Source organism: Narcine bancroftii, chromosome 5, assembly GCF_036971445.1.
Source record: "Narcine bancroftii isolate sNarBan1 chromosome 5, sNarBan1.hap1, whole genome shotgun sequence".
Taxonomy (NCBI): domain Eukaryota; kingdom Metazoa; phylum Chordata; class Chondrichthyes; order Torpediniformes; family Narcinidae; genus Narcine; species Narcine bancroftii.
In genome coordinates this window covers 139,303,465-139,330,966 of record NC_091473.1, presented here as the reverse complement: position 1 = coordinate 139,330,966, position 27,502 = coordinate 139,303,465, and the positions used below count along the sequence as shown (strand labels likewise).

Here is a 27,502-nt window from a genome sequence, read left to right as displayed (position 1 = left end):
AGGCGAAATGTCGAGTTGCTGGAGGGACTCAATGGGTCTGCAGAGGGAGGTGGAGTTGAGGCCCTTCATCAAAACTGTGAATCTCCTCTGCACTCTTTCAGAAGCAATCACATCCTCTTTATACTGAGGTGATTAATTCTGCCAGAAACATCAGTTCGTGTTCTAGATGGGACATGTGTATCTTTTTTTTTTTTTTTTTTTTAAATAAATTTTTTTATTTTTCACACCATAAATCGGACATGTGTATCTTTAATGTGAAGAATTCTTCAATTTCAAGAATGATAAGACTTTGAAGACTGACTATCCACAATTTCATTTGCTCTGCCTACATTACTCTGTCAGAACTGTATATTTCAGATGTGACTTCATCTATGTTCTATAAAGCTATACCGTAACTTCCCTGCTTTTATGCTCTATAGCTCAATTAATTAAGGTAATGCTTCTCTACCCCCTTTTCTGGCATCTGCCAATCTTCGGCCCCTGGCTGGTTCACCAGTCCCACATGGGTCTCTGGTCACTCTTCATTCCCAGTTCTGAAGAAGTGATCTGGCCCAAAATATCTACATTCCTTTCTCCCGCTGATGTTACTCCACCCACTGAATTCAACCATCAGATTATATTTAGGTTCAGATTCCAACATCCATAGTCTCTTGTATTTCCATCAATACATTAACTGTTTTTTTACCACCATACTGCTACCTCAGGAACCTGAGGATTTGTACATCAAATTCTGCTGTTCCTTATTTCTCCCTAGGGCCCTATAATTTATGGTTAGGTCCCACCATTTTTTTATGCCTCCAAAAATGCATCACTTTGCAGTGGTCAGGATTAAATTCTATCTGACACTGTTCTGTCTGACTTATCAGCTAAAGATTCAAACTATGCTCCTCACTATCCACAAAATCAAATTTCGAGTCATCTGCAAACTTAAAAACAGAATGGGCAAATTTGCAACAGGGACACATTAACATCAAGCTCTGGACAACAAATACTGATCACAGATGGAAGGCAGAATATCTAAGATAAAGCCAATAATAATGATTTCATGAGTATCAGAAATGAGTCTCAATGCACAGCTAGGAGATGTTTTCGAAAGTACCTTTTGCAAACGGTTGACACATCAAGTTCAAAAATGATCAGTGCATTAAAAAAGGCACTGTATGCTAACAGCAAATTGCAATAAAATGCAGCTATCAAGTTCCATGTTTTTCGAGGCAATATTTCTTGGAGGAGGGTCACCAGGATGGGGTAATAGTGGTGCCAGAATCAGCAGATTGCGTTCTGGACGGATAGGTGTATCTTTAATTTCAAGAATGATAAGACTTAGATGACTGACTATCCACGATTTAATTTGCTCTGCCTACATTACTCTGCCAGAACTGTACATTGAACTGTTAAAATTATCTGCCTTATTGGCATGGAATGATGCATCAGGGGAAAAAAAAACCTCGTACTATGTTAGGTCTGTTTTTTGATACATCTGTCAGGACTTCAGTAAGTAAGTCTATAACTCTTCTACTAAAGCCTGATGTTGAATTACATCACAAGGAGAACAGTTCCCATAAAAGGCCATGTTAAGAGCTAAACAGATCAAGATTCACGTTATGGCACACCAGGCAGCAATCAAAAGATACAAAGATGAAAACACAAGAGAACTTGTTTTTGCCAATGAAAGTAAATTGTTTAAACTTACCTTCACCAATTTTGTCTTCAATGAAAAAAAATTTTGATAGGTGAGGTACTGCTTCATAGAGTTTCTCAATGTCCATTTTAATCTCCGCTTCAAAAAAGTGCATAAACCATCATCATAAATAATATTATTCAAAACATTTTAATCATTTCAATATTTAGTTATCAGTCTATGACCTTTGGTATAGCAATGGCAAGGTTAGGAGCAAACAAAATAGAAAATGTTTAATTAGGAACCTCGGATAATCAATTGGGCAGCACAGTAGAGGACATCGAAATACTCAAGCTGGCAGAGTCCGCAAGCATTGAATCCATGCTGCTGAAGACCCAACTGCGCTGAATGGAGGACCATCGCCTTCCCAAGATCATGTTCTATGGCGAGCTCTCCACTGGCCACCGAGACAGAGGTGCACCAAAGAAATCACTTGGTGCCTGACCATCGCCAGTGGGCTGATATCGCCTCCAACCGTGCATCTTGGCGCCTCACAGTTCGGCGGGCAGCAACCTCCTTTGAAGAAGACCGCAGAGCCCACCTCACTGACAAAAGACAAAGGAGGAAAAACCCAACACCCAACCCCAACCAACCAATTTTCCCTTGCAACCGCTGCAACCGTGCCTGCCTGTCCCGCATCGGACTTGTCAGTCACCAACGAGCCTGCAGCAGACGTGGACACACCCCTCCATAAATCTTCGTCCGTGAAGCCAAGCCAAAGAAGAGGACTTTTAGGGAACACTTGTGCAGGGTCCAGGATAGGTTTGACCAACTGAGACAGGGAAAGGATGGTAGGGTAAAGGAAACATGACTGCAAGAGAGGTTGAACAGTTACCCAAGAGAAAGAAGGAAACATCCTCAGGAAACAAAAGTCAGGAAGGGTTCATAAGTATCATAAGGTAGCAAGGAAGGAACTTACTAAAGGACTTTGGAGAGCTGAAAGGGGGCACGTGAAGGCCTTGAAAAGTTGGATGAAGGCGTTCTATGCATAAATGAAGAATAAGAGGATGAATGGAGTGAGGGTAGGCAACTCAGGGATAAAGGGTATAACATGTACCTGGAGCCAGAGGGAATGGTGAATGAGGTTTCGTTGACCACAAAGTTGATAATAGTCACACATTACAAAATTCTGCATTTTCCATCTGGTCATCAAATAATCACAGTTCAGAGATGACTGTGAACTGAAGGGGACATAAAAGTCAATGACCCTTGCATTTGATTTTTCATAAGTTCTTTGTTTGCAACATTCTACAAGCTCTATTTAGCTTTCCAAACTTCAATGTTGAAATTGCCTCCTTAATGAGGCTACCTCATTAAATATGCAGAAGTCAAAGTCAGATAGATTTTTTGGATGGTAGAGGAATTAAAGGTTATGAGGAAATTAACAAAGGTATAAGCAATAATCTTACTGAATACCAGAGCTGGCTCAACAGGCCAGATGGCCTACTTCTGCTCCCAATTCTTATGTTCTATGTACATCAAACACCTGTTAATTATGGTCATTGAAGATGACATTATGGTCCAGTGCCAGTCCAAGATTGGTTGCAATAAAAGCCATACTGTTGTTATAGAGAATAATGGAAACAAACGAACATTCGCAATTTACAAATTGCATTGTGCATCTTCTTCCTGTGGCTGTATACAGCCCTGAACAAAATTTACAGAAATTTAAAAATTTAAATCAGTACACTAATGAAAATAGGAAAAATGTGTTAGAGATGCTATGTGACCTGCTGAATTTCTCCAGTACTTTGGTCTACTGTACTATAATCACAGAGCCTGCAGACTTTCTTGTTTGACTGTGATTTGAATAGTGTTTTGCTACTGGCAGATTGCACTGAGAAAACAACACAAGATAAACTGTTAGACTTTATCTTCAATTATCTAACTTTGTTGTCCCATTGTCTAATGGGACGAAAGAAGTGAAGCCCATGCTTTCGAGGAGCATCAAGGTTTCTCTACCATTATTCAAGACTTATCACACCTGCTTTTTGACTTGAAACACACTTACTTTCTGTCACAATGAAATAGTATCTCCACAGATGCTGCACAATCTGATCACATCCAGCATTTTGTTTTTAAATTTAAATTTAGACATACAACATGGTAACAGGCCCTTCTGGTCCAGAAGCCTGTACCACCCAATTAACCTACTATCTCTGTAGGTTTTGAAGGGTGGAAAGAAACTGAGGCACCCAGTGGAAATCCATTCAAATACAGGGAGAACATGCAAACTCATTGCAGTGCCAGATTCAAACACAGGTCACCGGCGCTCTAACAGCTTTCCTTGAAATTTCTTATTTCCAACATCTGCAACCCTTTTTTCTCTATTTTTTGCACCAAGCACCCCTGCAAATTGATGCAACCTTGATATGCCATGTATTAATGCTGGATCATGTCACCAGAAAAAATGAGAGGAACAAATAACTTACCTGAAAGTTTGTAACCACCTTTGTTTTCTTTGCCAGAATCGTTCTTCAGTTGACCATTTTGATGCAGACTGAAAGAATCCTTTGATAAACTTTCCAAGGTTGCCATTATACTCGTTTTCTGGGAAATTTAAAAAAAGCACAGCAGATCCAATTAGAAATTGAAATCAGAATTGTTCTCTCAAAACATCATGGAGTCAAACAGTTTAACAGCACAAGAGGAATTTGTTTGGATCAATGCTTATATCAGAGCCCTGAAAGAACCATTTACATTGCCCTCACTCACATTCCCCTTTCATTTATAGGCTTCTGTAGCAGTGTTGTTGAAAATCATTTATTCAGAAGCATTATATCAATTTCTCACAATTGAAATGATGCTACTGTGCCCAGGATATCATCAATATATCATCAACCTCTAGCATTCACCTGCATCAATGTGTGTTTGGAAAAGGTACAGAAACAACAAAGTTGAAATATAAAGAATAATACAATGCTATTGATCATAATGTAGTCATTTTGGTTTCTTTCATCTTTCACAGGTACCTATTGCATGAATAGGGAGATTTTTTAAAATATATGAACTATGTGCCAACTTTATTGCTGTGATTATAATTTCTCAAAATTGCTTCTCCACAAAATTACAGCAACCAAATCCCAGAGCCACTTATTTCATTAACCAATTCTTTACGAAAATGAACTTGAACCAGTTCTAAGCCACAAACTTCTTTGGACTGTTGAACACTCCAGCTGGGTTCAACTGTTACAAGCTTATATTCAAAGGAGCTGTGATTCAAGCTCATAATTATCCTGAACTTAGCGATGAAAATTGTGTGGCTCTTCATAGTCCCTGTGCATTGGCAAGAATAAGAAAATCAAATCAAAACTACTGTTAAAATAAAAGGACTTTTATCCATTACTTTAACACCTACAAAACCACAATGCAAACCCACTCCTATTTTAACAATCTTGTTCAAAACCCACAGGATGACTGATGTAGGAAATGGAAAATGTTATCAAGTTTGGCCCGAGGCATATTTTTGATGCATGGACATGGACACAAATCCACTTATACATTAATGTAATATCAATGGCGCACCAATCCTAATTTCTAGCTCTGTCGTTAAAATGCTAATGTCATAATTATGATATTTACTGTAAAATAAATCAAGCTTACAAATAACTAAACAGCCTTCAAAAGGGACAGCACTGCAACAAATACTTTCCACATTCCTTGGGCAACAATCCAAAACCTCTAAACCCATGAGAAGTTTTCCTTCAAAAACAAAAGTCTTGCACTACCTCAACACTTGATTTTCACCTTCCTGTACCATCTCTGAACAATTTTGATTGGCAAGGAATTTAGTTGAACATGTGCCAATGAAAAAGAACTTCTTAAGCAACTTTTTCAAAACAAATAAACTTGCCTTCATCTCCTCTGCTTTGTTCAGAGGTCTTTAATCAAACATGCCCCAAAAAAGAAATCCCACGAGACACAGAGGAGTGACTTCGGGCACCAACGTGCCTACAGAAGACCAAAAGTCCGGATGCCAGAAATCCAAACCACCCAAGAATCATGACTTTTCAAAACCCCTCAAACTTTCAATTTAGTGGGCTTTTGTGTGTGCGCATGCATGCAGAAGCACCAGGAGCACAGCAGCAACAAGCTTCAGTCTTCAAGATGTCATGCATGTGCACATGGTAAAGAATAATCTTATCACAAAGAAATAAAGTCATAAACAAGGTAATAGACTAAAGTATTTAAAGTGAAAGAAACAAGCAGTGCAGCAGGACACAACAGAAGCCATGAAAATAAACAAATAAATATTTGGGTTTTTTTTTAACTTTGCATTTTATGAAAATGTTTCATTAATAAACTAAAAATAAATATTTAATTTGAATGAATTCTGCTTTCATTTATATACTATATGCTTATTTTAAAATGTTAATTTTTAAACATTTTTAAGCATTACACTTTTTGTGAAGTGAAAAAATGTTGTTTGCATTTTTGTAATGTGTTGACTTTATTTTTCTTTAAAACTGTTGGCTTTGATAAGTGAAGCATACATTAATGAATAAACTATCAACATTTACATGTTCATCTCTTCTTTATTCCTCCTTAAATTTTAATTTTCAAAGTTCTACCCAAGAATCCGGACTTACTCAACCCCCAAGCAAACTGGATTTTCAGATTTCGACGTTATTTGGTTTTTCCACTTGGACTGGAACACCAGTTCACTTCACAGCATCCTTTGAAAGAAATACCTAGGGTTTAAAATGATCAGAGGTAAGGGGTATTAGAAGTTTCCACACCCATGCAGAAACAGTACAAGGATAGGGAAAAGTGGAGAATAAGGTCAGCTGGCTGATGGCTCAGAATGGAACAAGGAAAAGCCTCTTGAAAAGTTGTGTCTAAAGAGTTGTATTTCAACCTTTGTTGTCCATTTTTCAATATATTAAATAATTTTTGCTGAAGACAGATGGGAATGAATGGATTGTCAATCTCACTCAGTACCTTGTTCACACACAAGTTTAATTTAAAAGATACAGATCATAAAATTATCTACATTTCTACATAAATTACATGGAATACGTTGACACAATAATGGATAGTTCATGGACACCATACCAGTGACACTAGGAAGAGTGAAAGAAGACCTGAGACAAAATTGGGCAAATACAATTATTGAGAATATTTTCAATCGAGATCATAATGAAGAAATGTCAAGCAAAGAAGTTCAGGAGGGCAAAAAAAAGTAAACAGAAGAACATTTAAGAATTGGAGAAGATATCTCCGATGGACAGCAGAATGGTGGACTGCCCCAGATCAAACACAAATTAAAAAAATAAAATACAGAACTGAGATAATAGGGACCTATTAACAATTTTTTTGAAGGGCTTACAAATTAGTATAAATGAGCACACTTTTCAAAAGGCATGAACATCCAAAATAAGCAACAAAAAAGAAAACACGAGCTATATACTAATTCAACCTATTACTTGGAACATTATTTGCCCATCCAGAAGGTCAACCACCTCCAGGCTGAGGGAAAAAAGGCAACAAATAAACTGGAAAGCTCCTAACCAGTTCCTAAAGAAAAATAGATGAGCTCCCAGAGATGACAGATACATTACAATCACAATCAAATAGCAACTTACAAAATAAGCTTGCCATTTTCACACTTATGAACTGCATAAGCTCCATATTGGTGGTCTGTTATAACAAGGAAATAGGTCACTGTCTTCAACTAGTTTTGCAGATTTTACAAAGTCTTTATCCAGACTATCTTTATCCATTTGAGATAATCTATTTGGATGACATCCAAATATTTCATCATAAAAACTGAACTACATATTTTGCAAGTCTGCCTCGCTACCCCAAAACAGGTGTCTCAAATAATCCCACCCGTGGGTGAATTTCAAACAAGACAGTGTTACAAAGGAGTGGTCACATGGTTGTTTCTTCTCAGAGGGTGGAGAAATCTCTGGAATTTTCAGCTCTGGAGGGTGGATTACTGGAGGGAGATGCAGTTTGAAACGGAGGACAAGGAGGCCAGATGAACTCAATACCTTCTGCACCGATTCAATTACCAATGTGCACCTCAATGTTTTCTTATGATCCTTTACTGTCAATACGAATGGGCTACTTTCACAAGAGTGCATCCAAGGAAAGCATCTGGTCCAGAGGACCTGGTCAGTACTGAAAACCTGTACTGATCAATTGGCCGATGAATTCACAGGTATCTTCAACATCTCACCTCAACAGGGTAAGGTATCCATCTGCTTCAAACAGGACTCTTTCATACCTGTGCCCAAGAATGGTGTGGTAACCTGCTTAAATAACTACTGACCAGTGGCACTCACATCCACAGTGATGAAGTGTTTTCAGAGACTGGTGTTGAAGCATATCAGCTCCTGTCTGAGCAGCGGCATGGATCCGTTCCAATTTGTCCACTGCATCACAGTCTAAGGCAGATGCCAACCCACTGGCACTGCACAAAACCCTGGAACACCTGGAGAGCAAAGATGTATACATCATGATGCTCTTTATTGATTGTAGTTTGGCATTCAACACCATCATCTCCTCAAAAAGATCAGCAAACTCCAAGACTCAGGCCTTAATACTCCTCCGTGTAAGAGCATCCAGGATGTCCTCACCTCTAATCAGTTGGGATTAGCAAGATCTTGGTCAGCACCGGAGTACCACAGGACTGCATACTTAACCCCCTGCTCTACTCACTTTACATCTGACTGCGTGGCTCCATACGACAATACCATCTACAAATTCGCTGACAATACCACAGTAATGGGTTTTATAAAAAGAGATGAGGTAGCATACAGGAGAGAGATTGAAAACTTGTCTGTATGGTGCACCAAGCTCGACTCAATATCATGAAACTAAGGAGCCGATGTGGAAGGGAATCCAGAGTTCATTGGGTGATTTGAAATGGAGAGGGTGATCAAATTCTGACTAGCCCACAGGAGAAAGAATCTCAGGGTTGTATGTGATGTCAGATATGTACTCTGAAAATAAAGCTGAACTTTGAATTTAAGGGCTATGAGGAATTGGCACAGACAAGGAGTTGAGACTTGGGGGAGATCACATTGAGGCTTGAGAGGCCAGATAACCTAACACTTCTTGTAATAATAATATTCTGGTTATACAGGTGTCTAAGTTTTTATCCAGAATCATCAAGACCAGATACCTGCCACTGTTCGGAATCTTCCGGATTTTGGAATCATTTTGATCCCTTTTGATTTCAGCCTGCCCAAGTCATCATGCTGCAGTCTCTCCCTCTCTGCAACCCCCCCCCCCCAAACCATCCTCGCCCGAGTTGAGCTGTTGTCTCTCCCTCACCAATCTAAGTTGCGCTGCCATCTCTCTCTCTCCCTCCCCCCCCCCCCACCACGCCTGAGTTGTGCTGCTTCTCTCCACCCCCCTCGGCTGCATTGCACTGCCGTCTCTCTTCCCCCACCATTGTACCAGCAGCACGGGAATGGCCCCCTTCTTGGTTCCTGTGCTGGTACAGCGGTTTCAGCTACATGAGGGATTATGGGTAGCGATGACAGCCATTGAGCTGCCACCAGGCCAAATGAAAGGGCCATGATGCTGGACAGGTGTCAGTATACAGTGGTTCAGAGGCGCGGAACAACACGAGATATTCCAATGCAAGTTGAGCAAGAGTCGTGCTCGACGGGCAGGGTACTTATAAAGTAATGATATCACTAATTAGCGACGCAGAATACAAGGGGATACACAGGAGTTGAGCGAAGGTTGCATCAGGGTCCCATTTGATTCCAAACTCCATCTTTGATGAGCAGAAGTCATCTACCAAAAAAAAGGGTTTTTGGAGATTGCCGGTTTTTCTGAATACCGGATAAAAGGTTAGACACCAGTACTAATCATTAGTCTCCAAAGCCAGAAGATACAAGGACCACCTAAGGAAAGGATTTTTTAGATGAAGAGAAATGTAAAAGCATATCTGCAGAGAAATATGATAAAATGGAATTTAAAATATATTACAAGTACTTACGACCATAATTGGGACACATCAAAGTCTTAAAGCAAACTTTTTTAAACAAATCTGTTTTTCATTGTAGATTTGATGATAACAACTTAAAGCTTCCTGAATTTGTTGATCAGCCTTGGCGAATCTTTCCACATTCTGGTCCATGCTCACCTTGTTAATCAGCAACCTGGGTTTCATAGGCTGGGTGCGGCCACCTTGATTCCTGAGCACATGCACGAGTCTTAGGTGGGTGCATGCACAATAGGTTCATGCATTGGAGTTTGCATGCATGAGTCAAGTGCCATAACGATACTGAATTCGTGCCCTAACTCTCACACATGCACCATCTGAACTCTAATAAGTGAGCCCACTGTGCATGCGCACAGGAATCAAGATGGCCACGCCCAGCCTACGGACCCCAAAATGCCAACTAACAAGGTAAATATGCACATTTTGGCTCTTCCGTTCCCTGGATCCCTCTAATAGTTTGTCAAAATACAACATAATTTGTGTAAATTTTAACATTTTTCTTTATTTTTAAAGTTATAGATGCAGATGGACCACAAGTCACATAGGTCGTGTCAGGAATTACCTGTAATATACAATCTTATATTTTATGAATGTTAGAATTGAGGGAAGTCAGGAAAAAGTTGAGGGTTTACTGCCAAGGAGCTGCAGTCATACAGAGAACAGGCACAATGGTCAAAATAGTTTTCTTTTATACTGTATTGATTTAAGTAGATTAAACAGCTGTCACTCCATGGAAAATTACAGCGTACTGGGCTGCTATTCATCCATGACCTGTCCCAGCTTATTGCAGAAGAAATCAAAGTTAATTCTATGGATGTGTTTATACCAACATCAATCCTAAACTTCCGTACTGTATAACCACTCTTTCCCCGAACCTCAAACTTTCTTGAAAACCCAGTACTTTTTTTAAAAAGGGAATATAAAGGTCAGCACAACTTCAAGGGCCAAAGGGCCTGTACTTTGCTGTAATGTTCTATGTTCTAATGTTATACAGCCCTCTTCCTGTTGCACTGAGTGGGGAAAACTATTTGGGATTCCAGCTACTTGCCTTACGCACACCTCACTACTTTGGGTCCTGGAACTTACCATTCTTCATTTAACTTCAGCTGCCTTTAAATGGCATGAACAAGGCAACATTTCTTCACCCATGAGCAAACTAAGCTCTCTTCTCCCATGAGATGGCATTTTACATACAAAGGGCCTTTCAAGTCACCTACCTCAGTACCCTGAAGCACTTGTATCATCTGCAAAATTTAGAATGGTTCGATTTAAACACACTTCTGATAACCCATTCCAAATTCTCAGCTAGTTACTAGCTTCAAGGCTATTGATATGGCACTTAAATTAAACATTTTGCCTCCCACAAAAACTCAATTTACAAATAAACTTTTTTCCACTAAGTGGTTCGTCCATATTTGTATCGAAGCAGCCAAAGGAAGTCTGTTTGAGGAACAACTTGCCAGCAGAAGTTATGGAAGAGAACACTATTTTAACATTTGAACAAATAAATGGATAAAATGAGCAGAGAAAGATGTGGGCCAAATGAGACGAGCCCAGAATGCCAACTTGGTCACCTATCTGGCCATGACTCCAAATAGAGAAAGGAAAAATACTCAGTTCCTCAGGCATTTAATAACATCACAGCTGACAAACTCTTCTCATGCCCACTTTCCTGTGCTCTCCCCTTACTCTCAATTTTCTTCTTATTTATTTCAATTTTGAATATCTTCAGAACACAGCTTCCACAGCTGAATGGGGCAAGTTGTTCCAAAGAGATAAACATAACTTCAAGAAGTTCTTACTCTTTCCAGTCTTAGATGAAAACCCACTTACTGCAAGATGATGCCTTCTCATTTTCTCCCCAAGGGGAAACAACCTCTCAACATTTGTCCTCCACAGCCCCTCAGAATCTTGTGTTTGAATACGATTACCTCTCATTCTTCTAAATTCCAGTAAGTGTAGATTTAATATGTTAAATTTTTCTTTGAGAAACAACCCCTTCACACTCAGAATCATCCTTTGGAAACCTCCATTACTCAAGAGAACATTCTCTGAACTGCTTCCGATGATAATATACCTTTCCTTAAATAAGGAGATGAAAATCTACACCGTACTCTGGTTGTGGTCTCACTGATGGCTTTAAGTACAAACCCATCATTGTTTGCATCTGGCAGTCTCTTTTGGTCTCCATCCTGTTACTCAATTCCTGTTTGGCCATGAAAGTTAACGACTCAGGTCAAAGATCCTTTGTCAGTGATGCTCTGAAGGCCCCCCAATTGGAGACATTAACTTTGCTTCTCTTTCCACATTTGCTAACTTCCTGAATGCTTTCCACATTTACTGTTTTTATATCAGATTTCATCTGCTGCCTTTTGATTTTCAAGCATGTTTTCCAACATGTTCTAGTTCTGAAGTGAAGCAATTTTTTTTTTTAAATTTAGACATATAGCACGGCAACAGGCCATTTCGGCCCATGAGTCTGTGCTGCCCAATTTACACCCAATTAACCTACACTCCTGGTATGATTCAAACAGTGAGAGAAAACCAGAGCCCCTGGAGAAACCCACAGACTCCGACAGCATGGGATTTGAACCCCAGGTGTTGAAACAGCGTTGTGCTAACCACGCCACCCTAGCTGAAAGGGCCAAATAGATAACCCATCTTCATCCTCCTGAGATCCCTATCATCTCTGAAGCCACTCTCAGCCAATTTGATATCAAGTAATAAAAAAAACAGCCTAGATTAGTGGACACACCAAGGTTATAGGACCAGACCCAACTGTACTGAGTTCTTGCATTCCATAATCAACTGCTTCTAACAAAGCTGTGCAGTTAACAGTGGCAGCTGCCTGACAGTGTGGAAAATCACCCAGGGCTGCCTGTTGATAAAATACAGGATAAAGCCAATTCAGCTAACACCATCCAATCGGTACGATCACCATCAATAAAGCAAAAGATGGTACTTACTGCAGTCTATCAAGCAGCACTTACTCATTCACATGCTCACATTGAAATTTGCCTGGATCATTCGTACACATCTGGTTTTCCCATCCTGAAGTCAACAATCAGCTCCTTGGTTTTGGTGACATTGAGTGCAAGGTTATTATTGGTGCACCATTTGGCCAAGTTTTCAATCCCTTCCTCCTTCCTCCCCCCTCCCACTCAAATCTCTTTTTATACAATGCACTACTGTGGTATCGTCAGCAAATTTGTAAATGGTTTTGATATTGTACCAAGCCACACAGTCACAAGTGTAAAGCAAGTAGAGAAGGGGACTCAGAATGCAGCTGATGTACTGATGGAGATTATGGAGATGTTCTTACCAATCCTCACTGATTGTGATCTGTAAGGAAATCAAGGACAAATTACAGTGGGGTATTGAGACCCACTCTTGGAGTTTGCTGATCAGTTTTGAGAGGATGATGGTGTTAAATGCTGAACTGTAGTTGATAAAGAGCATCCTGAGGTATGCATCTTTGCTATTCAGATGTACTAGGGCTTCCAAGAATAAATTTTGGCGAAAAAGCCATATTTACATCTGCTCACAATTAGATGCAAAAGTATGCAAGACAAATTGATCCTTGTAATTCGCCAATTTTCTCTTGCTTTTTTTTGGATGGGTTGGGGAACAATCCACAAAAGCATGGCTTGTGGCAGCCCGCTGCGGCAGCAATCAAGCCAGCGCTCTGGGCAGCGAGTGCAACCAAAGGCCAGCAGCCCATACAGCGGCACTGGCCCTAACAAGCAAACCAGCGAATGAACTGCAAGGGCAGTGGTCCCAAAATGACACTGGCCTTGCTGCCCAGCCAACAGACACGGACAGCGCATGGGGAAGGAGGGCACTGTAATGCACAAAAGTACCTGCGTACAGGTAAACCACTTTTGTTATGTGTGTTGTTACGTCAGCCAAGAGGGGTCACGGCGGACACAATGCAAGTATAAAACTTGGGCCCGAGCCCTAAAAAAACTCAGAGCTTAACCTAACCACGCTACGTGTCTTCTTTTGAATATCACGCGGCTACAGGCTAATATTAAGAATCCCTTTGTAAAATAATTGGGTCCTATCAATGCTTATGACTTCACACCAAATGCTGGATAGCTGTGAAATCAAAAGAACAGATTCATTCTTAGCTCGTAGCTTCATAAATTCCACAGCGAGACACAACAGCAGTAAGTGAACTCATGTCATCCAAGGGACAAGTTCGAACCAGGAAAGCACATAGAGATAAAGGATTATAAAATACCTCCTTGACTCTAGATCAGCCATTCTCAACAGGGGCCTAACCCCCACCTCAGGTCCACAGCACTTTTAAGTAAAAGCCTAATGAAAAATAACTTTTTTGGGTTTTTCTTTGCATGTGCTTTGTAGGAGAGAAGTAAAGAGGCTTTATAAAGCACTCAATGAGGCCTCACTTGCAGTTCTGGGATCCTTATTTAAGAAAGGATGTGCTGGCATTGGAGAGGGTTCTGAGAAGATTCACAAGAATTAATCCTGGAATGAAGGGATCAGCATATGAGAAATGTTTGGGAGCTCTTGGACCATGCTCCTTGAAGTTCAGAAGAATAAGGGGGGACCTCAGAAGGATTTCAAATGTTGAAAGGCCTGGACAGAATACATGTAGGAAAGTCTAGGATTGAAAGGCACCCATTTAAGACAGAGATGCTGAAGAACTTCTTTCGACAGAGTGGTAAATCTCCGCAATTTGCTACCACAGGTAGCCATGGAGGCCAGGAGGTTAGATGCTTTTAAGAGAGCGATTAGCCGCTTTCAGGTGGCCAGAATACCTGACTGTAAAGCCGCCTATTCTACCCCAATGCGGCTGCCAGGTGGCCACCTGAAAGTGGAGAACCTGGCCAGGAGGAGCACTTACCTAACCTTCCTCCTGCAGGTATATTCTCCGGCTCGGAGAATCCCCGTTTGCACCTGAAAGCAGCAGTGGGACTACGGCCACAGTCCACAGGAGCCGGCACGTTCAGGTGACAGCAAGGCCCCCTGAAGGTCCCCAGCCGCACTTATCTGCGTCCGAGCACCTGAAAGCGGCGATTGATAGGTATCGTGAGGGGAGGATGTCGGGAGAGTGCAGCTCAGCGGAAGGATGGATCGGATGACTAAGGAGCAGCTGAACGGTTTCCACGGGGCCGATTCGGGCCCCCCTATCCTGGGGCCTGAGGGAAGAAACCAAAACCCGACTGCTTCACAGGGAAGGGACCCATTAACTGGGGGGGGGGGGGGGGGTTCAATTCCTGCGCTGTCTGTAAGAAGCCTGGAGCTTCAGTTCCACCTGCCTTCCTTGGAAAAGACTGAAAAATCTTGAAGAACAACTGCAGGATGTTATGGAAAGAGACAAACTGCTGAGGCTGAAGCCTAGAGCAAGCAATGGGAGGCTGGAAGCACTCAGTGGGTCAGTGGAGAATCATAAGGGGGGGGTGGGGGGGGCACAAGATTGCCTGGACTCATCAAGGGTAACCAATTCAAACTTGCACAGCTCTGGACACTTCCTCCCACGTGATCCAGACAGAACCCTGAGCTCGTGCACGCTGCACGACCCGGGGACGCGTCGGCACCACGTGACGCCAGGCTCCCCCAAACCCAAGTGACCAACCGCCTTCCGCAGGAGCCTCGACCTCCTCACCGTCAACGAGGGGCCTTGGCAATGGGCCCGGCCTAACAACGCCGCCGCCGCCCCGCTCCGCCCGGCCCGAGCCTTACCGGCACGCGTCGTGTCTCCCCGCCGCCAACGAGCTCGGCCCCCCCCCCGAATCCCTCCCGTCGCTCAGCCGGCCATTCCTCCAACAAACTCCCCGCCGAAACTGACGCAGCCACGCACCGCCCTACGCAGGACGCAGGCAGGCAGGGGGGCCCCACAATCTGAATATTTAACGCCCGCTCACCGGGTGCCCTGCACTCTGTATGACGCATGCCCCCATGTGCCCTGCAAGAGATGCTTGTTCAGACGCAGGGTGGTAAATCTCTGCAGTTTGCTCCCACGGGTAGCCGTAGAGGCCAGGTTGTTGGGTGGTTTTTAAGACACAGATTGATAGGTATCCGACTAGTCATGCTATTGCTCAGGGAGGATGGCAGGAGAGTGTAGCTAAGCATGTGCCCCACAATCTGCATGACACACACATGCAGGTGCCCCACAATCCGCATGACACACACATGCAGGTGCCCCGCAATCCGCATGACACACACATGCAGGTGCCCCGCAATCCGCATGACACACACATGCAGGTGCCCCGCAATCCGCATGACACACACATGCAGGTGCCCCGCAATCCGCATGACACACACATGCAGGTGCCCCGCAATCCGCATGACACACACATGCAGGTGCCCCGCAATCCGCATGACACACACATGCAGGTGCCCCGCAATCCGCATGACACACACATGCAGGTGCCCCGCAATCCGCATGACACACACATGCAGGTGCCCCGCAATCCGCATGACACACACATGCAGGTGCCCCGCAATCCGCATGACATACACATGCAGGTGCCCCGCAATCCGCATGACACACACATGCAGGTGCCCCGGCCTCATAAATTGTTTGAGGCATTTATCAGGTGCCCTGTAATCTGAAGGAGGCGTGCACGCAGATGCCCCTGGAGGGCACTACCAGTATCCACAGAGACAAGCTGAGGAAACGATGACTTTAACACACAGAAGAATCTTGCTGGCCAGGATCCCAGGAGAGGAATGGCGGGAAGGGAGAGGTGGCTTGACCTTTATGACCCAGAACCACGGGGGAGGAGTCACAGGGTATGAGTCGTCTGTGGGCGGGCCAGCTCCATATATTCAACCGACAATAATAACCATACACAATGGAGGAAACATATCACCACATCCCCTCTCCCCCAATCTGTTTCACACACGCCTGCACCTGCCCTACAGTCTGAATAAGTGCCCTGAGCTCTGTATAATGAGTGTGAGCTGATTCATTCCTTCACTGAAGTGACAGACAAAAGTTTGCTGATGCTGTGATTGTAGTAAAACACAATAATGCTGGAGGGACTCAGCCAGTCTCGCAAAAAGATACACACCCAAAGTTTCGGGCCTGAGTCACCTACCCCTGCGACCACAGGATGTGCTCCATTTATGCTCACACCCCCTCCTTTGTCACCATTCGGGGCCCCAAACAGTCCGTCCAAGTCAAACAACACTTAACTTGTGAGTCTGCAGGGGTCATCTACTGTATCCGCTGCTCCTGTTGTGGTCTCTCTACGTCGGAGAGACTGGGCACAGACTGGGAGATCACTTCATTAAGCACCTCAGCTCTGACTTCTGCAATAGCGTGGATCTCCCAGTGGTGACCCATTGCAATTCTCAGTCCCATTCCCTTACCCACCATGTCTGCCAGATTGAGTCTACCCACAAATTGGAGGAACAACACCTCATCTTCCATCTGGGCACCCTCCAATCAGATGAATTTCTCCGGTTTTCCCCCCCCCCCACCATATCTCCTTTCCTATAGCTCTCTCTCTCTCTCTTTCTCTCTCTCTCTCTCTCTCTCTCTCTCTTTTCCCCCCTCTCTTCTTTACCTCAACTCTGCATTCATAGAGCCAAACTACCCTGTCTCCTCCCCCTGTCCCATACCTATTCTCATCTTTCCTCTCTCCTGGCCTCTTCTCTATATCCAACTATTGCCTTTTGTCTGTTGGTCTGTACTCCTCCACTTGCCATTTCTTTTAGTGCAATGCTGCCTGCCATCTTGAAAAAGGACTCAGGCCTGAAGCATCGGTAATATTCCTTTACGCTGATTGTTTTCCTTTTCCACTGGACCCTTAACTGGTTAATTCCTGGGACAAGGTGACAGTGGAAAAGGGGCTATTTGGGAGGCACTGACCGGGCTCCTCTTTAAGGCCAATGTTGACGAATTTGTGTATTAACCTCTGCCAACTCCTGAGGGAGTAGAGGCACTGTCATGCTTTCTTCACGATGCCATTAGTGTGTTGGGTCCAGGAAAGATCCTCTGTGATAGTAACCACCAGAACTTGATTTTCTCACCTCTCCACCTCTGATTTCCCCAATGACCACTGGATTGTATACCTCTGGTTTTCGCTTCCTGAAGTCAACAATGAGCTCCGTGGTTTTGGTGACATTGAGTGCAAGGTTGTTGTTGGTGAACCATTCGTTGTACTAAGCCACACAATTGTAGGTGTATAGTAAGTTGAGCAGGAGGCTAAGAAAGCAGCCAGTGGTGCTCTGGTACTGATGGAGATTTTGAAGATGTTCTTACCACTCCTCTCAGATTGTGGTTTAATTTCAATAAAATTCCACCTGCATTGAATTCGCCCATCATTATTGAATGAAGATCTACCGGGACCAATGCCTGAAGAGGGCGCACAAAATCAGTGACCGGTGCGGACTCGAAAGGCCAAGATGGCCTGTTTCTGCTCCGTAAATGGTTATATGGTTATGGTTACCTCCCATAGATGTTACTGATTTCCTCCAGTATTTCTGTGTTTTTACTAATTCCTTCACTGAAGCATCTGAAAGGATAGAAGACAAAGTATCTCCATCTGCCTGCCCTCACTGAACATCAATCCCCCCCCCCTCCACCTCACACCCCGGTATTCAAACTTCACAGTGAGATGTTGGAAACTATCCATAGGACAGTGGAATCCTCTCAGCCAGAGCAGATAGCCACGATGAAATTCATACCCATCACTTCCCTTGCTCTAGTATTGCCTTGAGACCACTGGGTAAAAGAAGTCCTTGCTTGCACATTGGATGCCAGGCATGATGTTGTCACCTGGAAACAGTGGTGGAGAGTCAGCTAGTACAGTGAACCTGGAAGACCTATGTTTACAGTAGGCCCTTTCAATCTGCAATGTAAAATGGGGTTAACCGGGCAATTTGCATGGTTAGCACCCCAGTTTCATGGCAAATTGAAAGGGTCCAACTGGGTCAATCCGGTCAGACCGACCCTGACCTACCTCAGAGGTGGTCAGAGAACCCATTAAAAATTACCTAGGTCTCCTCCCTGGCCGATTTGAAAAGGGAAATGGACAATGTATTTACTCCAGCGCTTGCATGTGTGCATCGTCACAGAAGTTTGTATGCAAAGGGCAAGTCTGCAGTCCAGGTTAGGTAACTGAGTGTTTTAAACGTGGTAGCATCGTGTTTCTAATGCATTTTTAGGTGATGAATTTTTAGTTCATTTTGTCTTCAGCGATCACACTATGTGCTTATTTAGAGAAAAGGGCGTGATTCCAGCCTTTAGAACTGCAGTCTGTACCACCAGAGTAGTGACTGCAGATCATCTTGCACACCTCACCCATTTGAAGACCTGTGTGGATTTATACAGGAAAATGGAAAATCATGCAGATTCCTGGCAGTATCTGTTGTGATATTTAAAGAGAACACCTTCAATCAGCAATTCTGTTAACTTAAGTAATGGTTGGTGTATGGTTGGAAGCTGAGGTCAAAGAGCTGCTCTCCTTAATGGGAGATCCTGATGTAATCTCATACCATGAAAAATGGCCATATGTATAACCATATTGTGTTGAGGCTGAGGGAGGCAGAGTACGAGAAGACAAAAATGCAGGTAATAAACAAACTGAAAAACCTGCGCAAGAGATTTCTGCAGGTCACCGACCACAATAGTCAGAGTGGCAAAAGGCACTTGGAGTGGCCCTATGGTCAGCAGGCATTTCAGATCTGGGGCGTTAGTCTTTCTGCAACCCCTCTTTCCCTGATGGCCAACTTAGATAGCCCACCTACTGTTGATAGCCCACGTGCTAGCGAGGCAGGCACCCCATTGGAAGGTCCCATTGAGGCATCTACCCTCAGCGTGACCATGGCCCCCTTTGAGTCAAGTTGGCCCCTGAAGGCACTAGAAGAAATATAAACCAGTGCTGCCTCAAAATCTATTGGTAGGGAAAGTGATCACTATCTCCTTGGCCAACACTGAGACTCTGATCAGGATCAACATGTTGTAATGGAGAAGCCAAATCATCTGCATTTGTGAAACCAGGCTAACAAAATAAGCCATCCACACTGAACTCCATGATCGGTAGAAATTTACAAAAGAATAGAGAAGGCACTTCTGTGATGTAATAAAGAAACTTAGGTTCTTTTATATTACCAACATTTTTTTATTAACAACACACAACCACATGGTGCAGCCATTTTTTGAATCTAGCCCAAGGTGCAACATTCATCTCTGATGCCTTCTAGTGATCGGGAGTATCACTAGCACTCTATCACCACAACTTCCACAATCAAAAAAGTCTCGCTTTAAAAATAATGTAACTCCCCTACTGAATAATGGGAGTTCCCAGCTGACGTCTGCTCAAAATGGGAAAAGGGCACATTTGATGGGAATACATGGATGCCTTTCACAAAACTGGAGGGAGAACCAAACTTCTCAAAATTCCTGTCAATCCGCCCCCATCTGTCATCTTCTGCCCCATCTGTGCACTTCTGTTTTATTTTGTACTATCTGGTGTTCTGAAGCATGGGTTGCCTTGCCTGGATAGCACACCAAACAAAGTTGTTAACTATATCTCGGTAAATGCGACAATACATTCACGTACAATGTACAATTTCCCATGTCAGTGCCATTTTCCTGCAATATCCCAATATTCCCTGAAAGCAGCCTCTATCATTAAAGTCCCTCACCACCTTTTCTCTCTGCTACCATCAGGAAGGAGGTACAGGATCCTGGACAAACACCCAATGTTACAAAAACAGCTTCTTCCTCTCTGCCATCATATTTCTAAATGGCCAATGAACCTATGGACACTACTACCTCAATTTTTTCCTCTTTTTGTTTGCACTGATTTTTTTAAAGATTGTATTTACTCCACTGCAACTTATAGCAAATTAGCACCTGTAATGCTCAATACTGTTGCCGCAAAACAACAAGTCATGACAATAAAAACCCGATTCAGAAATATATTGAACTCTGTATGGAATGAACTGATTTGACAGAAGATTCACCACTCTCCGAGGGAAAAAAATCTCTTCTCATCTCTTATTATTTTTATGAAACCATAAACTCTGGTTCCACACTCTTCGAGGAAAACTTTTTTTTAATCTAGCCTGTCAAGTTCTGTAAGAATTTTGCAACTTTTAATGAGATTGCTTCTATTTTTTCTCTCACTGAGGATACTAGACCTGTACTCTCAAATCTCTCCTCACTTGGCAAACCTTCCATGCCTGGAACCAGTTTTGTAAACCTTTACTGAATTCTCTGGAGGGTAAGTGTATCCTTTTTTGGACAAGGAATTTAAAAGTGCACATTTTTGTATACACCCTCAACAAGGCCTTATGGAATTATAGTTACACAAACTTATTCTGTATTCAAAACGTTTGTAATAAAGATTAACATACCACTGGCTTCCTCATCATCTGTTGTGGTTGCATTCTTGATTTTCAATGACTTGTGTACCATTGCACATCAACAGAAATAATTCCCTCATAATTTAAAAAACATTCTGGTAAATTAACTTGCAATTTATTTTTGTTCAGAAGTTGTGCTGTCCTTGTTCACTAAGCTTGTTCTTTTTGCTTTGAAGTTGCTATACTTTCACATTTGTATTGACCATCCCATTGAACTTAGTACCACAATAAGACAGAAATATCAATTCCCTCAGTCTATTTCTGAATATACTGTACAGTAAAATCCCTGTTATCCAGAATCCAAACAACCAGCAAAATGAAATCACAGAAAATAAATGGATAAAAAATGCGGAAGTTTAAAATTGGTGCGCCTTGCCATGAGTTCTCCATTCATACAGTCACAACCAGGAGATTTACTTATCCAGCATCTACTAATCCCTATAGGTGTCAGATACCAGGGATTTTATTGTATATTGTGAAAAGCTGGGACCCATGCCCAGATTCAGATTCAGATTTCAGATTTATTGTCAGAGTACATAAATTATATCACATACAATCCTTAGATTCTTTTATCTGCAGGCGATGCAAAGTTACCATTTATTGGTAGTGCAACAAAAAACAGTACACAGTAAACAAATAAAGAACTGTATACAGCAAATGTAAACAAGCTGACTACAATACAGAGAGAATTTAAAAAATCAATAAAATGCACAAATAAGAATCCTGCAGTATTCTACGAGTCACAACCTGCCAATATAAGAGGGATCTCTTTCACCCTTTGGTTTCATTTTCAGTCTAGTCAGTATATGCCTGCGATTCCCAAACCCTGGGATCTGTATGAGAATATAATAATTTACAAACACAAACTTTGCCCCTCATCCGATAATCCACAACAAATGCAGGCCTGGTCCCAAGAGCTAAGGTAAAGGTAAATGTTCCATTATTGGAATGTAATAATACTAAATCTTAAGATATACATGAAATTCTTTGAATTTGTCTACCGTCAGGAAGACAGAGGGTCGTCACTTTGTCCCAGCACCCCTCACACAAATGAAGCCCCAGCGAGGGATGAACTCGCGACCCTTGGTTTTCAAGATCAGTGCTCAAACCACTAAGCTATCTGCAAACACAGAAGCAAATGCAAGTGCTGCATAGTAGACTGGTGCATTCAAAGACTTGCATTTCTACAGTGCTGCCCATGAACTAAATACAACCAGTGAGACCCTTTTAAGGTTTCGTCCGACCTCTTACTTTTGCCATTCCAATAATAATCTGGTTTTCTGTTTCGGCAATCAAAGTGGAAACCTTCATGTTTATCCAAAGAAATGGCATCTGCCATGTAATTTACCTACACTATGCATTTGTCCAAATCTAACGAGTTCTTCTGTGTCCTTCTCATACCTCACATTCCCATTTAGCTCTGTGCTGTCTGCATCTTGGAGATATTACATTTAATTGCTTCACTGTGAAAATCTCTTCCCAATTGAAATAAACCGATATTCCTTCTCTTTGGTTCTTGTCTGAAATTTCACAAGGAAAAACTAAAGTTAGATGTGGTGGTATTTCAGTGGAGGAAAGGGAATTACAGTGGCATGAGAGAGGAACTGGCCAAAGTAGATTGGAAGGGGGCACTGGCAGGGAAGATGCAGAGCAGCAGTTGGTGGAGTTTCTGCAAGAAAGGAGGAAGGTGCAAAATAAATGCACACCAAAAAGAAGAAATATTCAAATATAAAAATGTCACAACTGAGGCTGACAGGGAGTCAAAACCAATGAAAGGGCATACAAGGAAGCAAAAATTAGTGGGAAGATGGAGGATTAGTATTTATTTTAAAACTTGCAGAAAGTAACTGAAAAACTCATAAGAAGTGAAAAGGATGGTGTATCAACAAGGATGCAAAAAGTTCCTTCATCTACATGAAGAATAAAAGGAGAGTTGAAGTAGAAATAAGACCACTAGAAAATGATGCTGCAGAACTAATAATAGGAGTCAAGAAGATGGCGGAAGAATGAGTATTCTGTATCAGTCTTCATTGTGGATGACATTTTCTTTCTTTGGCTTGGCTTCACGGACGAAGATTTATGGAGGGGTAAATGTCCATGTCAGCTGCAGGCTCGTTTGTGGCTGACAAGTCCGATGCGGGACAGGCAGACACGGTTGCAGCGGTTGCAGGGGAAAATTGGTTGGTTGGGGTTGGGTGTTGGGTTTTTCCTCCTTTGCCTTTTGTCAGTGAGGTGGGCTCTGCAGTCTTCTTCAAAGGAGGTTGCTGCCCGCCGAACTGTGAGGCGCCAAGATGCATGGTTTGAGGCGATATCAGCCCACTGGCGGTAGTCAATGTGGCAGGCACCAAGAGATTTCTTTAGGCAGTCCTTGTACCTTTACTTTGGTGCACCTCTGTCTCGGTGGCCAGTGGAGAGCTCGCCATATAACACGATCTTGGGGAGGCGATGGTCCTCCATTCTGGAGACGTGACCTACCCAACGCAGTTGGATCTTCAACAGCGTAGATTCGATGCTGTCGGCCTCTGCCATCTCGAGTGCTTCGATGTTAGGGATGAAGTCGCTCCAATGAATGTTGAGGATGGAGCGGAGACAACGCTGGTGAAAGCGTTCTAGGAGCCATAGGTGATGCTGGTAGAGGACCCATGATTCGGAGCCGAACAGGAGTATGGTTATGATAACGGCTCTGTATACGCTTATCTTTGTGAGGTTTTTCAGTTGGTTGTTTTTCCAGACTCTTTTGTGTAGTCTTCCAAAGGCGCTATTTGCCTTGGGGAGTCTGTTGTCTATCTCGTTGTCGATCCTTGCATCCGATGAAATGATGACATTAGTAGTGTGTCAAATGTCGAAGGGTAAGAGGGATAGGAAGGTGCTCAGAAAGGCTAAGTCTCCTGGACCAGATGGATTACATCCTCGGGTTCTGAAAAAGTAGTAGTAGAGATTATGGTGGCATTGATAATGATCTTTCAAGAGTCAATAGATTCTGGTAATAGTCCCGGAGGATTGGAAAATAGTAAATGTCACCCACTATTCAAGATGGGAGGGAGGCAGCAGAAAGGAAGATGTGGGAATTGATTGTCCAAGATGAGGTTTCAAGTACATGACAAGATAGTCCAAAACCAGTATGGTTTCCTTTAGGGAAAATGTTGGTTGACAAACCTATTGGAATTCTTTGAAGTGACAAGAGGCCTGATAAAGGAGATGTAGTACATGTTATGTATTTGGATTTTCAGAAGGCCTTTGACAAGGTGCTGCACATGAGGCTACTTAACAAGATAAGAACTAGCTTGGGTAGAGCATTGGCTGATTGGCAGGAAGCAAAGGAAACAAGGATCATATTCTGGTTGGCTGCCTGTTGCTAGTGGTGTTCCACAGGGGGGCGGTATTGGGGCTATTTCTTTTTATGTTGTACTGCATATTAATAATTTAATATGGATTTGGATTAGAATTAATGACTCTGTGGCCAGATTTGCAGGTGATACAAAGGTAGGTGGAAGAGCACGTAGTGTTCAAAAAACAGGGAGGCTGCAGAGACAGATTAGGAGGATGGGCAGAGAAGTGGCCAATGTCGGAAAATGTACGGTCATGCACTTTGGTCCAAAAAAACCTGTCAGACTATTTTCTAAATGGGAAGAAAATTGTAAATACCCAGATACAAAGGGACATGGGAGACCTCACTCAAGAAGATAAACTTGCAGGTTGAGTCAGTGATAAAGAAGTCAAATGCAATACTGAGACCTCACTTGGAGTATTGAGCAGGTTTGGGCTTCTCATTTAAGAAAGGATGTGCTGAAGGTAAAGAGAAGGTTCACAAGAATAATTTTGGGTATGAAAAAGTTATATGAGGAGCGTTTGACAGCTCTTAGCTTGTAATCATTGGAATTTAGGAGATTGAGGGGGGAATCTCAATTAAATATTTTGAATGTTGAGAGACATGGATAAAGTACTTGTAGAAAGATTGTTTCTCATGGTGGGAGAGTCTAGGACAAGAGGGCACAACTTCAGGATTGAAGGGGGTCCATGTAGAACAGAGATACAGAGGAATTTCTTCAGACAGAGGGTGGTAAATATGTGGAATTTGTTGCCATTTGTGGAGGCCGGATCTTTAGGTGTATTTAAGGCAGAGATTGACAGGTTCTTGATGAGCCAGGGCATTAAAAGTTATGCCGGGAAGTGGGGCTGAGTGGGAAAATGGATCAACTCATGATTAAATGGTGGGGCAGACTCGATGAGCTGAATAGCCTATTTCTGCTCCTATGTTTTATGGTCTAATCAGTTCTCTATCCAGATCAGTATCTAATCCCTTTTCCCATGTGTTTAAATATGGAGACTAATCTTTCATGTGATCTCATTAAAACTGCAATGAAAGTCCATGGACACCACATCCGTAGCCATTTTGCTGGTCACATCTTTGAATAATTCCAGTAGATTTTGCAGCATGTTTTCTCTTTTGTAAATCCATGTTGATTCTGTTTCATCCTGTCACTGTTTTCCAAGGGCTTTGCTATTCCATTGTTTATAATGGACTGCAGCATTTTCCTCAATAACAATGTCAAGCTAACTGGTATGTAATTACAGTATCTGTTTTCTCTCAACCTCTTTTAAAAGAGTGCAATGAGATTAGCTGCCCTCTAATCTGTTGAAATTGCAACGGAGTCTATAGAAATTTGGAAAATGACCAGCAATGCCTGTTTTATCTAGGGCCACTTAACTGCTCTGACTTGTACATTATCAGGGCTTGGGGATACAATTTTTAAAAATTTAAATTTCGAGGTACAGTACAGTAATAGGCCCTTCTGGCCCACACCGCCCAAATACACTCATGACCAATTAACCTACTATCCCCGACATCTTTTGAACATGGGAAGAAACCAAAGCTCCCAGAGGAAACCCATCCATACATGGGGAGAACACAAAGCTGGGTCGCTGGCACTGTAATAGCATCGTGCTAACCACTGTATGAACCATATTGCCCCAATATACTGGCATTCAAGCTCATGAATTTCACTAGCAATATTTCCCCATAGTAATCCTGATTTTTTATTTACTTCCAGCCCATCTTTTGACCCTGTGCCCATCATGATCTCTCAAGGTTGCCATGCAGGTTGATTCTGTTTCATCCTTGTCACTGTTTTCCAAGGGCTTTGCTATTCCATTGTTTATAATGGACTGCAGCATTTTCGCTATTGATAGGATAGCTAAGAAGGCCTAAGGTATGGTGGGCTTCATTAGTCAGGGGATTGAGTTGGTGTTGCAGCTCTAAAAATTTCTGGTGAGACCACGCTTAGAATATTGTGTTCAGTTCTGGTCACCTCATTAGAGGAAGGTTGTGGAAGCTATGGAGAGAGTACAGAGGAGATTTACCAGGATGTGGCCTGGATGGAAAATATGCAAGGTTAGCAGAGCTAGGGATTTTCTCTTTGGAGCATAGCAGGATCAGAGGTCTACAAGATTATGAGAGGCATAGATAAGGTAGACAACCAGCACCTTTTTCCCAGGGCAAAAGTAGGAAAAAAAAGAGGACATCTGTACAAAGTGAAGGGAGGTGTCTGGAATGCATTGCCAGAGATGGTACTGGACGGTGGAACAATAGGGGCATTTAAGAGACTCTTAAAGACTGTGACAGTGTATTTAGAGGTGATTTGGGAGGAATTGTTAGAGCAGGTTGCACATAAACATTTTAAAACATAGAGTTTTTGCAGGACTTTTGCAGAGGGCTTTTTGCAAAAAGAGCAACAAAGTTGCAGCATACAGCTTGCCTGGGAGAACATGTGATTTAGGCAAGGAGACAGAACAGTTTTACTCTCAGAAAGGGAAGGCGTGAAACAGAAAGAGAGAGGAGATGGAAATCATTTCCAGAAGGACAAAGCTGGCAAACTTTTGGAAGACTGTCTGGTCAAAGGAAAAGGCTGGTTGTCTGAAAGGTGATCTGAAACAAAAAGGATAATCTGGAGAACCCTGAAGGGGGCAAGTTTTGTCAGCAAGCCTGATTGAGAAGGAATCAGTTGCGGATGTCCTGGAAGATGAATTTTTCTCTGAAAACCAGCAAGAACCCTCCTGAGTGGTAACCATTTGCCTGTTAAGCACCAAAGACTGGTGAACTTTGTTAATGCTAACTTCTATGCACAGTACAAGAATTGCCTGCAACCAGTAAGATTGGACTGTGATCCAAAGAATTTTTCTAACCTTAAATACACATTACACACACCTGTGCTTAGTATTAGAGGGGGGATTAAGTAGTTAGGTAGGTTAAGTATGTTGGTTAAGTAATGAGTTGAAGTTTAATTCTGTTTTCTTGTTCAAATATAATTAAAACTCTTTCTTTTCTTTGGCTTGGCTTCGCGGACGAAGATTTATGGAGGGGTAAATGTCCATGTCAGCTGCAGGCTCGTTTGTGGCTGACAAGTCCGATGAGGGACAGGCAGACACGGTTGCAGTGGTTGCAGGGGAAAATTGGTTGGTTGGGGTTGGGTGTTTCCTCCTTTGTCTTTTGTCAGTGAGGTGGGCTC

The 27,502-nt window shown here is 42.5% G+C and overlaps 1 protein-coding gene across 4 annotated transcripts in view; it reads right to left on the bottom strand.

The window, feature by feature from the left end:
- The window catches only part of cdc7 (cell division cycle 7 homolog (S. cerevisiae)), a 69,544-nt gene extending 54,090 nt beyond the window's left edge, over positions 1 to 15,454 (bottom strand). For 3 of the 4 annotated variants that reach the window (XM_069939184.1, XM_069939186.1, XM_069939187.1), the window contains exons 1-4: positions 15,357 to 15,439; positions 6,271 to 6,372; positions 4,114 to 4,231; positions 1,694 to 1,780 (exon numbers count right to left, since the gene is read on the bottom strand). In XM_069939184.1, the coding sequence (XP_069795285.1) occupies positions 1,694 to 1,780; positions 4,114 to 4,219 (193 nt within the window). In that variant the 5' untranslated portion in view covers positions 4,220 to 4,231; positions 6,271 to 6,372; positions 15,357 to 15,439. Of the gene's footprint in view, positions 1 to 1,693; positions 1,781 to 4,113; positions 4,232 to 6,270; positions 6,373 to 15,356 lie in introns of all 4 variants that reach the window. The other variant, XM_069939185.1, reaches the window with a different exon arrangement.
- Positions 15,455 to 27,502: the final 12,048 nt, after the last annotated feature.